At 41.9% G+C, this 16210-nt stretch overlaps 1 protein-coding gene across 1 annotated transcript in view; it reads left to right on the forward strand.

The window, feature by feature from the left end:
- The window catches only part of PRKCI (protein kinase C iota), a 54075-nt gene that overhangs the window by 22648 nt on the left and 15217 nt on the right, over window positions 1–16210 (forward strand). The window contains exons 6-13 of the mRNA XM_006122859.4: window positions 2324–2464; window positions 3347–3401; window positions 6098–6156; window positions 6752–6928; window positions 8852–8949; window positions 9466–9552; window positions 11643–11778; window positions 15011–15098. Of these exons, the coding sequence (XP_006122921.1) occupies window positions 2324–2464; window positions 3347–3401; window positions 6098–6156; window positions 6752–6928; window positions 8852–8949; window positions 9466–9552; window positions 11643–11778; window positions 15011–15098 (841 nt within the window). The remainder of the gene's footprint in view (window positions 1–2323; window positions 2465–3346; window positions 3402–6097; window positions 6157–6751; window positions 6929–8851; window positions 8950–9465; window positions 9553–11642; window positions 11779–15010; window positions 15099–16210) is intronic.

The following is a 16210-nucleotide window of genomic DNA, read 5'->3' on the forward strand; positions in this document are numbered from 1 at the left end:
GATTCTGTGCAGGTCGTAGTGGTGCAAAATTGCCCCACAAGTACAACTTGTTTCCTCTTGTCATGTAATTTAGAAATGTGTGTCTGTCAATCTGTGAGTCCATTTGTTTAAGAACGCCTAAATAATAGCTAGGACCACCACATTTGGTAGGCAGCTTCCTCTTATTCTAATTTAAAGCAAGGTCAGGATTTGGTTGTGCCAGGAAAATGGGAAATGCCTGAAATGGGATTGTTTTTCATAAAATGGAAAGGGAGGGCGCTTACATTCCTATGCAACTTGCACCTTCTGTTGGGGTCCAGGTGCTTCACTCCACCTCCATGTGCGTCCTGCCAGGAGTTCTCATTCCCCCACCCCCATCTCCTGCATGACTCCTATGAGGGCCTTGCGCTTCTCTACCTCCCCTTCTCCCTCCTTCCCCAGCATGGAACCTGGGTGAATCCCTCCTCCCCCACCTGTGCAGTTCCTACAGGGAGGTCAGGGGCTTACATCTTTCTCCCCCACCCCTCCTGTGGCTCCTACAGGAGCCTCCCAGAGCCCTCTCCTGGTAGACAGCTGCATGTGCAGCAGGGACCAGGGAGAAGCCCTGCAGCAGCACCAGGTGCACAGGCTGCATAGGGACACCTCAACATGCTGCTGACTCCAAAGAGATGCCACCAGCTGACCAACATGGTCCTCGTTGTGGCTGCCCAGGTACGTGGGCCCAGGGCAGCTCCTGTTGCCCCTGGTAGAGCAACACAGCCCAGGGAGCTCCCTCCAATGCCCTGGCAACTCTGCCCTCGCCACTGCGGGCAGCCCTGAGAACCCACTGCTGCCTGGACAGCACTGTCTCTGCTACTACAGTTGGCCTCAGTGAGCTCCCCACTTCCTTAGCTCCCTGCCCTAAGCACCTTCTCATCCTCAATCCCATGTTCTGATTCCTAAACCTACCCCTGCCCTGCCTCCTGCATTCCCTGCACCCTACCTTGAGCCCCATCACCTATACTATTATAAAAGGTGAAGTGTCTGTTACAGAGAACATTCGAGTATACACTGGAAGAGTAGGATATGCTGGTCTGGGTTGGTGGCTGCTGTTACCTCCTCTTCCCCACCCCTCCGCACCAAAGTGGGACATGAGGATGCAGCAGCAAGGTGGGGTGGACAGGTACGGGGCAGAGCAGGGGAAGAACTGGGGGCACTAGCTCAGGGGGCTGAAGGAGGGGTGGGTGGAACATGGCTGGCAGGGACTTACTGCCAGCCCCACCACTTGCAACATCTCCTGCTTCTCCTTGTCCAGGCCCAATGTGCTGCTCAGAGATGTCATGCTATGGCAGCAGCTGCTTGATGGACCATGAGGCGTTGCTCCCTGCTGTGCTTTGCTGCCCCAGCCGTCGCCAGGGTGCAGGAGCAGAACGGGGCCCTGGCCTGCAAGCTGTCCACTCCAGTGGACACATTTGCATGGTACCGCCACTGTCAGCTCCCCACTGCACCTGCTGACCACTTGCTGAGGAGGCGCTGAGGAGGCGGCCTGTCTGGCAGGTGGGGGCTGCAGGGCAGCAGAGCGTGGCAGGGAGCAGCACCTTGTGGTTCATGGAGCAGCTGCTGCTGCAGCACAATAACTTCTCTGAGCAGCACATTGGGCCTGGGGGCAAAGAAGCGGGAGAGGTTGCAAGTAGTGGACTGGCAGTAAGCCTGCCAAGCTCCACCCATCCCTCCCTTGGCCCTCTGAGCTGATGCCCCCTGGTTCTTTCCACCCCCTGCCTTCCCCCGCATCTGCCCCCTGTGCTGCACGCTCTCCCGCCCCACCTCACCACCACATCTTTTGTGTCTGCCACCCCTCAGCCCACTGTATTGCTGCTGTGAGGTGGGGTTTAGCTAGTTTAAATAAAACATGTACATTTTTCTTCTAACTTCCATAAAAAACCCAATACATTATTATAGTTAAGGACCTGACCAACTCCGGGTACATGTGCTAGTATACTTACATTGAAAAGCTATTTGTTGCAGAGACCATCTTTTTATTTAAGGCTACAGTGGAAGCATGGTGGGGCCTTGAGAGGGATTTGTGTTCTGCTGCATCTTCTCCCCCATCTTTCCCTTTCTCCTCCCTCTTCCCCCTCTCTCCCTGCCCCCACAACATACTGTAGGGTTTCAGCTTTGTCCTGGGCTCCAGCAAATCTAATGCTTGGTGGACCTCCTGAAATCTTCTCGGGGCCTCCCTCGTGGCTGTGGATCCCTGGTTGAGAACCATTGTTCTACTGTAATATAAAGTAATGGAAATGCTGCTGATTGCTTTCTTGTTTCTTGTGTTCGTTTTTAATCTCATTTTGTTGATTTGTCCTCTTAGCGAGCTCATTGTGCCATCTGCACTGACCGAATTTGGGGACTGGGGCGTCAGGGATATAAATGTATCAACTGTAAACTTCTTGTTCACAAGAAGTGCCACAAACTTGTCAACATTGAATGTGGCCGCCACACACTGCCGCCGGTAAGTGAGATTGTGCTCAAGTAACTAAACTGAAACACAACTTTATAGCATAGTAGAATGTTAATTAGAACAACAGTCTCTAAACTCTGCAGTCCAAGGATCTTGGTGACAGTTTGACAGGATCCTGATAGCTGCACCCAGCTTGTATATCTGGGTATTAAAATAAACATACTTGTTGCTTGTATCTGTTTCTTAATTGATGCTACTTACCATTGTATAATATTCTACAACTTCAAAATGCTGCTGGGCGGGTAGGAGAAGGTTCCTTACATATCATTGAGTGGGAAAATATATCTCCCCCTTTACAGATAGGAAAATCTGAGGCACAGAAGTTTTTTTGGCTAAGGCCATTGAGCGTGTCAGTTGTGTTTAGTCCATTATATCATGTTAACTAAGAACATAGACACCGACTTCCTATCCTCATTGCACCCTTTCCCCCAAGCTCCTGCACTCCCTGAACGCTGTGAATCAGCTGTTTGCAGAGCACTGCAAGAACAGGAAGGGAGAAGAATTGGTCAGTGGGGCCACCTGCAGATGAGGTGTTGAGGAGAGAAAAACAGTGGGAGGGCGCTTGGCTGCTGGTGAGTGCTCAGTCAGCACCCACTAATCTTTTTCTGGAGCACTCAGTTGGTGCCTACGACTAAGAATTACCTGATAGACATCATCAAAATATTGCAGATCAGTTTGTCTTCACCCTACGGTTACAAAGGAGACAAATACAACCCTATCTTAAGTGTTTAGTAGGTTGCAGTTAGGACAGCCGTGTAACTTGGCTTTGTATGAAAGAGTCTGAGTTTCAGACTCTGTTCAGTCCTAAATATATAGCTAATTATTACAGACTGTAATAGGCAAGTAATGAATCATTACTGTGAACATTTGTAGGAGCCTGGAATTCCTATGGATCAGTCTTCAATGCATCCGGATAACTTAGAACCAGGTAAGATGAATAAATGTGTTTATATTTTTGTAATTTCACATACTTTAAACTGAATATATGTATTTTCAGATTAATGTTAATTGTTAATTATGACATGTTTTAAATTATTTAACGTGAACAAATACTACATAAAATTATTCTATTGTTGTTGTTGCATTGGTCCCAGAATGAGGGCCAAGAGGTGGGTGAGGTAATATCTTTTTTTTGGACCAACTTCTGTTGTTGAAACTAAAGTTTTCAAGCTACACAGAACTTTTCTTCAGATATATGAAAATACTTAGTGTTTGTCTTCACATGCTGCACCACTGCAGCTGCGCCACTGTAGTGCTTCATTGAAGAAGCTACTGTGCCTTAGAGAGAGATTCTCCCATCAATACAGTTATTCCATCTCCCTGTGAGGTGGTAGCTGTGTTGACAGGAGAAGTTTCTCTCATCATCATAGCACTGTCTACACATGAGGTTAGGTTGTGTAACTATGTTGCACAGGCTTGTTGATTTTTTTTACACTCCTGAGCCAATGTAGCTATACTGAGAGAGGTCTGTAATGTAGACCTGGCCTTAGAATGTTACAGCTAAATACAAGATCAAACTGATAAGGTAGCATAAGTAGATATGGGTTACATGTTGTAATAAGCCATGTATCTGTAGTCTTTATTTAATACTGTTTTGTAAAGCCTAGGAAAGTTGTGAATTTAAGTGGTCCAGACAAGTATTTTGAAAGCTTTGTGCATCTTTTCTTCTGGGATGAGGACTGACAGGTTAGGTAGAGTGATCAGTTTGTGAATTGCTCACACTCCTGTGCGTTCATTCGTGATTGTAGTCATTGTCTGGTTCCACCCACATAGCTGTTACTGGGGCATTTAGTGCACTGGATGAAGTATACCGTGCAGGGATAGGCATGTGTAGGATCCATGGATCTTCAAAGGTGAGTTGGGAATCTATGAAAATACTAGGAATGTAAGTGAGTAGTCGACTATTTAACTACTCGCTCCTCTCCCCTCCCCCCCACACACACTCACACTTTCTGTCTCTGTCTCAGAGGCAGCGGGGGTGCAGAGCTGGTGCTGGGGGGGAGCAGACTTAAAAACCAGTTAACCCCTGCACCATCTCCACAATGCAGCCTCTCCCCCCCCCATGCTGCTGCCTCTATCAGAGACAGCAGCATAGAGTTGGGGGCAGAGGAGGCTGCTGTGAAGCAGCCTCTGCCCACAGTGGCCAGGGCTGGCTGCTGGCAGAAACTCTGCGGCCAGCCCCAGCCACCGCAGGCAGGGGCTGCTCCGGCAGAGGCTGCACAGCCTTCCCTTATCGATTAATCATGTAGTCAATACAAATTTTATTAGCTACACTATTAGTGGATTACCCACCTCTTAGCATCCTTAGAAAATATATCTGGTGATCTGATGGTTTCTTGGGAATACCTGTCTAGATGGTTCCATTATTAAAGCTGATTGTGGTGACCAAGAACTTAGATACTAGTATGGAAGTGTTCCAGAGAGAGTTTAATGGATGGGTGGTGCTGGTTGAGGTTGTACTATAAATTGATGAGGAAGTTAGTCATCTGTCACAAAAATATCATCTATGAATCTCAGGTGTACTGTTGTATTCATGGAACACTTGTGTGGGGTTACATGGCTTGTAGTTTTGATACTTGATGGGGACCCCATCCTAAAAAGCTGTATGGAAAAAGTCACTTATTCTGTTCTGTTTAAGGAAACAGGCCTATTATAAGCCAGTTTATTTATATGCATGTGCACATTAATCTCCTATCTTGCTGTTCGAATAATAAGTTAAAGAAAGATGGAGAGCAAGTTTTTCCATATGTTTTAGATATAAACTTCTTTGTAATAAGGTAGTTCTTCAAAACTGTGTGATAGTTGTGGTTCTGTATGTACAAAAATAGAATTAAGGCAACTAGCAGCATCAGGGTGATATCTTATGCAGAAATTAATATGGTGGGGTATCTATGTAGGAATAATAATCTTTCAGACTTGGATATAGTCACTATTCTTAGTAGTAAAGCCAAAATATACCACACTTACCCTCAGATAATAGTAAAGAGGAAATGAGACTATGTCTACCCAGGAACATTATTTTGAAATAACTAGTGTTATTTCGAAATAACTTAGTCTGCGGCTACACAGCAGGCAGTTATTTTGAAATAATGTTGAAATACTGGAGGACTTTTTACTTAGACTCCTGTAACCCTCATTGTACAAGGAGTAAGGGAAGTCAGAGGAAGAGTGCTCTATTTTGAAATAAGTGCTGTGTAGACACTCCCAATTTCAAAATAAGCTATTTCAAAATTAGCTATGCAATTGACACCACTCAATTTGCGTAGCTTATTTCGAGTTAAGCCCTGCTGTGTAGACACACCCTGAATCTACAGAAATTACAGCATATGGTCAGCCCAGATGACTCAAAATAGCATACATTTTAGAAGTCCAGATTTTTAACTTGCAGTATTGCATTAATTATGAATGGGAGATTCTTAAACATGGGGGTGAAATGGAGTTCAAAGCTTTTAGCTGATAAATTAACTCTTAAATCAATATACTCTATTTTTCATTGGATATTTGAAACCTTTTCTGCTACACTGTAATCATCTATTTTTGTGCATAGACATTTAAAAGAATAGAGAATATCTGTTTCTTTCCTTTAATAGAGTGAACTCCTTCATTTTTTCCTTGTTCTTTTAGTGATTCCATATAATCGGTCTAGTCATGAGAGCTTGGACCATGTAGGTGAAGAAAAAGAGGTAATGTGTGTTAGAGCAGTACAACCTAACTATTCAGAGGTCTTGAGGTATAATACCAATCCTATCTTTAAAATCTTAGCAGTTTTAAATGATACTGAACTGAAATTTAGTTTATAGGTAACTAGCATTTAGGACACTAGTTTAACTTGTGTATAACTCAAGTTAGTCCATTTATGAGTCATGCAATTTGTGTTGAGATACAGAATTCAGTGTGCAGGAAAAACTTTAATATGAAACTGACAGATGAAAGAGTAAGCATTTTCATGTACAAAGCTTTTCTTAAAGAGGGGATAAGTACTAATTACTGCTGCAGCACAATAAATGAGCTATTTGAACACTCAATACCCTAAAAAACCTGCAGTCCCAGTTTATAGAGGTTCAATCTGTAGGACCGAGGGGCCCGTGGCAGGGGGTGGGCTGGGGGACTGGTGGCAGGGGATCCAGAAATGACCTCTTTGGGTTGGGCAAAATCCCTATTCTGGGACTGGTCTGGTCCCGAGAGTGCTGGACCAGGGAGGTCCAAACTGTACCAATATATGATTCTGTTATTATAATGTCAAGTTTGCTCAGATGCATTTAAAATTTTTATTTACAGGCAATGAGTATTAGAGAAAGTGGCAAACCTTCCTCCAGTCTGGGCCTTCAGGATTTTGATCTCCTTAGAGTTATAGGAAGAGGTAGTTATGCTAAAGTACTACTGGTTCGGTTAAAGAAAACTGAACGCATTTATGCAATGAAGGTTGTGAAAAAAGAACTAGTCAATGATGATGAGGTAAGCAATGTTTCTACCAATCTGCTACATCTTTCTTCCTTTAGAAGGAACTTGCATATAGTACCCATAAGAAACAGATTTGCATCCTTATTGCAGTCGTGTTATATGTTATGCATTACAGGCAGTCCCCGGGTTACGCGGATCCGACTTACGTCAGATTCGTACTTACAAACGGGGCTTTTCTCGCCCCGGAGGACGCGGGCGTCGGGACCACCCATATGCGCCGCCGTCCCGCTGTCTGGGTCCTCTGGGGCGAGAAAAGCTGCTCCGCGTCTCCTTGGTCTGCTGGGGGGGCCCCCCCCCAGCAGACCAGGTTGACGCAGAGCAAAGCCACGGAGGACCCGGGCTGCGGGAGCGCGGCGTGTCTGGGCGGTCCCCCCGCCCAGGTCCTCCATGGCTTTGCTCTGCGTCTCCCTGGTCTGCTGTGGGGGCCCCCAGCAGACCAGGGAGACGCGGAGGACCCGGGTGGCGGGACCGCGGCGCGTCTTGGTCCCGCCGCCCGCGTCTCCCTGGTCTGCTGGGGTGTGTGTGTGTGTGTGTGTGTGTGTGTGTGTGTGCAACTAGTGCCTTCCCCTCCCCCCCAGCACACCAGGCTTTTCTCGGGATGCCTGTGGTAGAGCAGCTGTGGCGCTGCCGGTTGGTCCTGCAGCGCCGCTCTCGGCGCTACTGAACCAACCTGGCAGCACCCCAGATGCTCTACCCCAGGCATCCCCAAGTCAGCTGCTGCTGAAACTGATCAGCGGCTGATTCCAGGAAGCCCGGGGCAGAGCAATTCTGCCTCGGGCTTCCTGTAGTCAGCCACTGGTCAGTTTCAGCAGCCGCTGAATCTGGACGCCAGTTCCGACTTACATACAGATTCAACTTGAGAACAAACCTACAGTCCCTATCTTGTACGTAACCTGGGGACTGCCTGTGTATGCTACTGAGAGCTTACTGAACAGACTGTGTTGGTAGTTTTCATTGGTAAGTTGGTGTCTCGTCATAGTTCTCCTTTCTTTATCTTCAGGTTTAATTTCCATTATGTTGTCCGTGTGTATTCCCTTGAAAAGCATATAAATATTCATGCAGCCATGTTCTGTGCCAGCTAATCCTTCTGTATATTTTTTGATAAGTTCATTTCTTTAGCATACTCAGGCCAATTACTCCCAAGACATCTACTGATCTAGAGTCTCTGGCAGTAGAATTTCTTAATAAGATGCAATTGGAGGACCTATCAGTTACATCAGTGCAGGTGTCACTGTGTGTCTGATTTTACTAGCAGAATCTCTTATTACTGGCTTTGAGATACAAAAAATAAAGAACTCTGCTTGATTTTCATTCTCTTTGCTGAGTTTGAAGTACATGTTTTTAGTTTTCATGTGAAGTATTTTAAGATTTCTTGCTCTTAAGTCATTGAGAGGTTAGTATGGAATATCACAATGCTTGTTTGTCACACTTAAAACAAAAACTTCAATTGTATAAGCTTTTGTGACAACTTTATGACTTGAGCGTCTGCATTAACATAAGGTTCTTACATAGTAAAGGTCTAAACAAGTCGTTAGACAGTAGGCATGGAGACACTTCCATTGCAACTGAAGGTTTAAGTTATAGTATATCTGATGCACTATACAGGCAATACGAGCGTAGGTCTGCAATCCATGAACTCTGAAAAATGTTCCTGGTTCTACCTCTGATTTGCCATACCCTTCTACTTCATCTTTCTTTGCTCTAGTTTCCCCCGTTTTACAGATGAGGATGATCTTCCATTTAATAATTTGCTAAAGTAGGTAAATTGATACAAGTCTGTTTGAACAATTTATTCTAAAACTAGCGGTAAGATGCAACCATTTCAGTGTGTCTGACTGATACAGTTTAAACGGAATTTGACCTAAGAAGTGCAAAGAACAATATTGTTTTCTAAGCTTGGAATATTTTTATAAATAGGATATTGACTGGGTACAGACAGAGAAACATGTATTTGAACAGGCTTCAAATCATCCTTTCCTTGTTGGACTACACTCTTGCTTCCAGACAGAAAGCAGGTAAAGGTCAAAAACTAATAGAACAGATGTGTCTTTTTGTGACACTTTTCTTGACATTTTTTTGTATCGGTAAAAATCCCAAAGGGCTATCCAAATATTTAATGCAGAATAATTTAAAAAACTGTGAAACTATAAACGTCTATGGTGATTTGTAAACAAAAGGATTCTGAGAAGAAGGGAATTTGAAGGAATTGTGCTTGGTGAAGAAGTAAACTGTCCTAAGCATAGGAGATAGTGTGATAGAAGCGCAGTGTGGGAGAAAAGAAGTAGAAAAATAGAGAATGAAGGATTGAGAAGATGTAGGGCCTTGTATTGAGAGGGGTCCTGAAATATGAAGACATGAACATAAGATGTTGGAATGAACATAATCCATATCATGGAAGAAGAGTCCTTGCTAGACCCCGTCAGTTGTACTGTTCAGAAGTTATCAAGCTCCACAAACTTTAGAGGGTAAAAAAGATCAAATTGGAAGTTGAAACAGTCTCTTTTTGCATAACATACATTTGTCTGTTTCAGATTATTTTTTGTCATAGAATACGTAAATGGAGGAGATTTAATGTTTCATATGCAGCGACAGAGGAAACTACCAGAGGAGCATGCCAGGTATGTTTTATTTGAGAGAATATTTTTCATGCAAATTCTGAGTTTCTGACATGATGCAGCAATTCAGAGTTTATGCTAATGGTGGGCTTCCATCTTTTGTATCGCCCCTCCCCCGATGTTAATAAGTTGAGACACACATTTGTGTTTAAAAGTTCTTCTTTTTCCATGAGATGAAGTTCCTATAATGCAGTTATTTCATTTTAGTGCTGCAAGGTACAGATACCATTTTTTAAAATTATCTTCTCCATCCCCAAAAAATTAGATTTTCATCTCTAGACTAATCATACCTATTTTTAACCTTTCCTCTTGCATCAGATTTTTCTAAATCTTATCTGTTTTTTTGCTCTGGCCTGGGTGCTCTCTCCAATTTATTCCCATCACTAATAGAGTGTGATGCTCAGAATTGGACACAGTAGGGCATGTGAGACCACATCAGTTCGAAGTAGAGTAGGACAGTTAGTTTGTATTTTAACCCCTGAATATTAGCCTTTTTTGCAATTCTGTCACATTGTTGATTCTCATTCGGTCTCAGATCCTTTTCATAATACTATCAGCTATGGGAAGCGACTGTCTAGGAAGGAGCATGGTGGAAAGAGATCTAGGGGTCATAGTGGACCACAAGTTGAATATGAGTCAACAGTGTGATGCTGTTGCAAAAAAAGCAAATATGATTCTAGGTTGTATCAACAGGTGTGTTGTAAGCAAAACTCGTGAAGTCATTCTGCCGCTCTACTCTGCACTAGTTAGGCCTCAGCTGGAGTACTGTGTCCAGTTCTGGGCGCCACATTTCAAGAAAGATGTGGAGAAATTGGAAAGGGTACAGAGAAGAGCGACAAGAATGATTAAAGGTTTAGAGAACATGACCTATGAAGCCAGGCTTCATGAACTGGGCTTGTTTAGTTTTGAAAAAAGAAGATTAAGGGGGGACATGATAGCGGTTTTCAAATATCTAAAAGGGTGTCACAAGGAGGAAGGAGAAAATTTGTTCCTCTTGGTTTCTGAGGACAGGACAAGGAGTAATGGGCTTAAAGTGCAGCAGGGGAGGTTTAGAATGGACATTAGGAAAAAATTCCTAACTATCAGGGTGGTCAAATATTGGAATAAATTGCCAAGGGAGGTGGTGGAATCTCCCTCTCTGGAGATATTTAAGAACAGGTTGGATAGACATCTGTCAGGGATGGTGTAGACGGAGCTTGGTCCTGCCTTGAGGGCGGGGGGCTGGACTCGATGACCTCTTGAGGTCCCTTCCAGTCCTATTATTCTATGATTCTATGATTCTATCCAGTTATTCCCCATTATGTAGCTGTGCATTTGATTTTTTTTCCTTCCTATGTGACAAACATATATTGCACTTGTCTTTATTGAATTTCATTTTATTGATATTCAGATTAAATCTCTAATATGTGACGGTCACTTTGATTTCTCATCCTCTCCTCCAAATTGCTAGCAACTGCTCCCAGCTTCATGTCATCAGCAAATTTTGTGTGTTTACTCTCCACCCTGTTATCCAAGTCACTAAACAATATATTGAATAGTACAAGACCCAGAACTGACCCCAGTGGGATCCTAAAAGAGACATCCTCACAGTTTAACATTGTACCCTGTAGATTGTATATTGATAACAGATACATTTGTTCCCTTTACAATTAAAGAAGTATGTGTATAAATCTACCTAACTTTCATCTTTGCAAACTACTGGGATATAAGGGTTCAGCTGAGTTCTTCCTACTGATGTCATCACTACAAATACAATTCTTTAGTCCCAGTTTATATCTGTGCAGTTTGTGGGGTCACGGGTGTGATGGCAGTCAGACTTTGTCATTGCAGCATGAACTTCGTCGACAATTCTGATATGCAGTAAGGAATAGAATCCAACTTGCTTTTAGCCCTGCAGAGCCAATACATCTATCAGCAGTAAATGTATTTTTTGTACTTATAAGCAGCTATGACTGAATACAGAATCTTGGTTTTCAGAATAGAATTACATTAAGGACACCTCGTTGTTGCTCTGTTTATTATGCTGTAGCTGTAAATCTAATTTGAAAAACTAAGGGATCTTGTATCATCAATATATCTTACTTTTATTCTAGGTTTTATTCTGCAGAAATCAGTCTAGCATTGAACTATCTTCATGAACGAGGGATAATCTATAGAGATTTGAAACTGGACAATGTATTACTGGATTCTGAGGGGCACATTAAACTCACAGACTATGGCATGTGCAAGGTAAGGGAGAATTATTTCTAAACAGATAACTTATGGTAGCTTAACTAAGTCTGTTAAAAGATATCCAAGTAGGACGTTTCACATTTTATCAACTTGTATACACCTCATGTGGAAACAAAAAGCTTTATTCCATCTGCAACCTAAAGAAGTGCTTAGTTGCTCATGTGTGAATATTCCTGCCTTCTAGTTCTACAACCCACTTGATGTTAGGATCTAAAGCTTATTGCATAATGTAGCAGATAAAATAATATACTGAAAACGGAAAAACATAATACAAGGGTATTACGCCAACCTTCTAGCTGGGAGTGTTTCAGCCTTACGTTACTTTAAACAGATGAATCCTAATACATGGATTCTGTGTAGATACTGATGGGAGTAGCGGCTTCCTGTGTGTCAGAGCCAGGAGATATGTCCACTTCTTAGTCTTCTGAGAATAGGAAGAAAGTCCAGTTCTATAAAGGGCCTTGGCCACCTCTACCATATCTTAGCATGCCCCAGCCCAAAACAGAAGGAATAGCTTTTTTTATATCAGTCTTGGAGGCAGATTAGGAGCAAGACTCTTTCTAAGTTGTCATCACTATGCTGCTGGTCATTGCTTCACCACCACAAAAGAACTGATCTGCATGGATTTTCCTCCCATACTCCAGAGGAGTTAAATATTCAGACCAGACTGAAGAGGATTCCAGGGGGGAAAAATTAAGGCACTATTTAGCAGGCAAAGCAGATAGGTATGCTTGTGCTACAAAATGAGGATAACATTTCTTTTATAGACACTGGTAAAGACAGAGGTCTCACCCTAAAAATAGCCACGGAAAACAGGTCATGGAGGGAGTAACAGCTTGTTTTTTAAAGATTGCTTTCCTCTCCACTTTCATGCTATGGATGTAACACTGAAACATGAACTTGTCTTTCTCCTGTTGTGCTCTTCTCAATTAAAACTGATTGTTAGGCATTGGAGAAAATAAGTCGTGTAGCAGGTACTTGCCAGGGAAATGCTATCACAACTTTATTGCAAAGTGTGGAATTGAGCTTTCAAAATGGTCTGTTTACTTCAGATTTAAATGGTGTTCTTAGAGCATGCTCAGGATCAAAAGTCCATGTCAGCCTATATGATTTTGCTCAATCAATTAAAATTATATATATTTGTATGTATTTCAGAGAGAATCCCTACAGATCATTGAATTTAGTAAGCTCAAGAGAGTGAAGAGCCACTACTTGAGTTTTTGTAAAATTGTAACCTGGTTATTAACGTAAAATAAAAAGAGCAGCTTTTGTTTGGGTTGTGGGCACTCAGGTGAATGTTTTCATTCTTGACTGTGGTAGGGCTCAGAAAGCCTAATGGATTATAATACAGTATTATGTAATGCTTGGGCACCTATGAAGACTATCTTCATTTTCAGCACCTGTAAAAAAGTGAGACAACTCAACACTTTATCTTGTTTACATAGTAAAAGTATAGAGAATTGTCAGCCCGTAAGGGGCACATGGCCCACACAAAGTAAAGAAGATCACTGTGTGTAGCCTATTTAAAATATCACCTATTACTTTAGTAACAATGTTATATATATTTAATACTATTTCATACCATACGTGACTGAGCAGAGGATTATGCTCCAATCTGTTGGATAGAAATCTGGGCATGGCAATCAGGGTTGCTTTCAAAATGCTGAAGAAACACTACTTTTTTCTTTTGTTTTTTCCTCTTTTGGGGTGGGTGGGAAATATTTATGAAGTGAAACACAATACATTACTTAAACCAGCCCTGAGCTGCTTCCTGCACCCTAACCCTGTTCCCAGACCCCTGCCCTGAGCCTGCTCCACCACCCTAGTGCTCTCCTAAACCTCACCCCTCAGTCTGCTCCTACACCATAACTCCCTCCCAGACTTTGAACCTCCACCCCAGCTTCTTGCCCTGAGCCCACTTCCACACTCCAAACCCTGTAGTCCCAGTGTGGAGCTCCCTCCTTCATCCTCAATACCTCAGCTCCATCCCCACCTAGGAGCCCTCATTCCCCCAACCTTGAGCCCCCTCTCACAGTCCAAACCCCTTTGCCCCAGACCCACTACAGATAGTCTGTGCAGAATGGATTTTGTTATGTGCACAGATATGGAGATGATGTGTTGTACATCATCTCCTTATTGGTGTGTGTAACAGTTCATTCCACACATGGACATAAAAAATTAGAGGCAACACAAACTTAATCCCATAAATGTATATATTTCTCAGAGATAAAAAGGTGCACACTTTCTAAAACACAAGATAGTTCCCAATCTATTAACTTATTAGATCTGCCACTTTTTATGTCAACCCTTGGATACTGGTACTTTTCTTCTAACTTGTTCCAGCAGTAGGCTCTTAGTTTCACCCAAATAGATAAAAAGGTGCTAAAAGAACACTCTAATACTCAGGTGGCCGGAGAAGAGCGCAGTAAAAATAGTCAAAATTCTGAATTGAGTGGGGGGGAGGGGTCTGGTCAGGAATGTCACTTCTGCAGTTTCCCAGCATTTTAATAGCATTTCTTTAGACAGAAGTTTGGGATGCAAATCTGTAGTCTGTTTTAAATACTGGCGGGCGGAGAACAAACTCATTACTTTCAATCAGCCATACTTCAACCTGTCTGGGCTTAACCTCTGACCTTCATTGTGGGGCTCAATCACATGACTCATAATAGAAACAGAAGCATCTCTGACTTTTTTTTTTTTTAAATTTGAGTTTAGTTTTTTGTGTTACATGGAGCCAGAATTCTATTGACAGTGCAGTTTTATGTTGTTTAGGTCTATTTTGTGCCTTGCATGCTGTAGGAAAGTATTGCCATCCATTATACCCTATGCACAGATTTCTGATTAGTAATTAAGATAGTGTTGCTTAAAACATGACTTAATTTTTAATAAATATGTATTTAACATAGTTTCAAGTAATATCTAGTATGTTATAAATGGAATATATAATTTTATTCTTTGACATTTATTAGAAAACAGTAAATGTAGACTGGTGCAACGAAGACAGGTTTTTTTAGCACAGTGTACACTCTTCTTACAGATCTATTTTTATAGAAGAAATGCATGTATTCTGCATACAAAGCAATATATAAAAGTGTAATAACTTATTTTTCTTTAGGTTATTTTACAAAAACATGAAGTAAAGTTGTTTTATAATGTGATAGGAAGTATAAAGAATTTTTAGCTAATGGTGTAAGATTCTTCCCATCTGTGTTTTTCTTTCCTTCCTCAGGAAGGATTAAGGCCTGGAGACACAACCAGCACTTTCTGTGGAACTCCCAACTACATTGCTCCTGAAATTTTGCGAGGAGAGGATTATGGTAATTTGATTTGCTTCAGAGCTATATCATGCATTTCTGTTAACTTCCTTGTAAAATGATTTGTCAGAAAATAAAAATCACCATAATAAATCAGACCCATGATCCAGCTAGTCCAGTATCCTGTCTCTAGCAGTGGTTGGCACTAGATGCTTTGCAGTTAAGGAGCAAGATAACTAATTTTACACAGATGTGGGCTAATCTACCCCTCACCCCCAATAATGGTTTATAATAAGTATTAAACCCTGAAGCATGAGGTTTTATTATTTTCCACAGTTTATTAAGATTAGCTATTATAACTGTGGATTGTTGTCCATATAAATGTCCAGTCAGTCCCTTTTTCAGTCTTACTAACTTCTTGGCTTTAATGATATCCTTTGACAGAATTTCATAGTTCAGTTATGCATTTTGTGCTTTTGGGGGGGATTCAGTGTTGAATTTGCCACCCTTTTATTTCTTAAAATGTTCTCTTCTGTCTCGAGACAAGGAACAGAAACTACATTGTCTATACTATTAATTATGTATTTTAATCATGCCTCATCTTTTTCATCTCCTTTCTAAGGTAAACATTCTCAGTTCTTTTCGGGGTCTGAGATAAATTTGCTTTCCCTCCTATCTCTATTAGTTTAGAACTTGATCATTTACTCCTTTTTTCATATAAACTTAAGGGGTTGCAGATACTATCAAATAAACAGGTTTTAAGCATTTTAAAATCTTTATCCATATAAATATAAGTAAAATAGATCTAATGACACACAATAGCTATTAAAATTCATACATAGTATGTACAAGTTCTGTTGTAGGTGTAACACTTTTTTTTCCAGGATTAATTTGGCCTCTTTTATACAAATGCAAAAGGGTATTTTTCTAGTGTCAGATGTGTCTGGAACATTGCCTTACTTTTGTGTGTTTTGCCAGAACATACTAAGGCCTATCACAGGTCCTTTTTTCCAGAGAAGGGAGATGGTTTAGTATTGTCTTTAGAACTAATTAAGTTTGTTTAACTTTGAGTGAAACAAGGCCCTTCTTCTTTTGTGTCAGATTCTACCAAGGACTAAGCAGATCAACTTTATAGCAGTGGTAGCCTTGAGGAGAACCAAGATGCTAGAACAGTT

Source organism: Pelodiscus sinensis, chromosome 10 (genome assembly GCF_049634645.1).
Source record: "Pelodiscus sinensis isolate JC-2024 chromosome 10, ASM4963464v1, whole genome shotgun sequence".
Taxonomy (NCBI): domain Eukaryota; kingdom Metazoa; phylum Chordata; order Testudines; family Trionychidae; genus Pelodiscus; species Pelodiscus sinensis.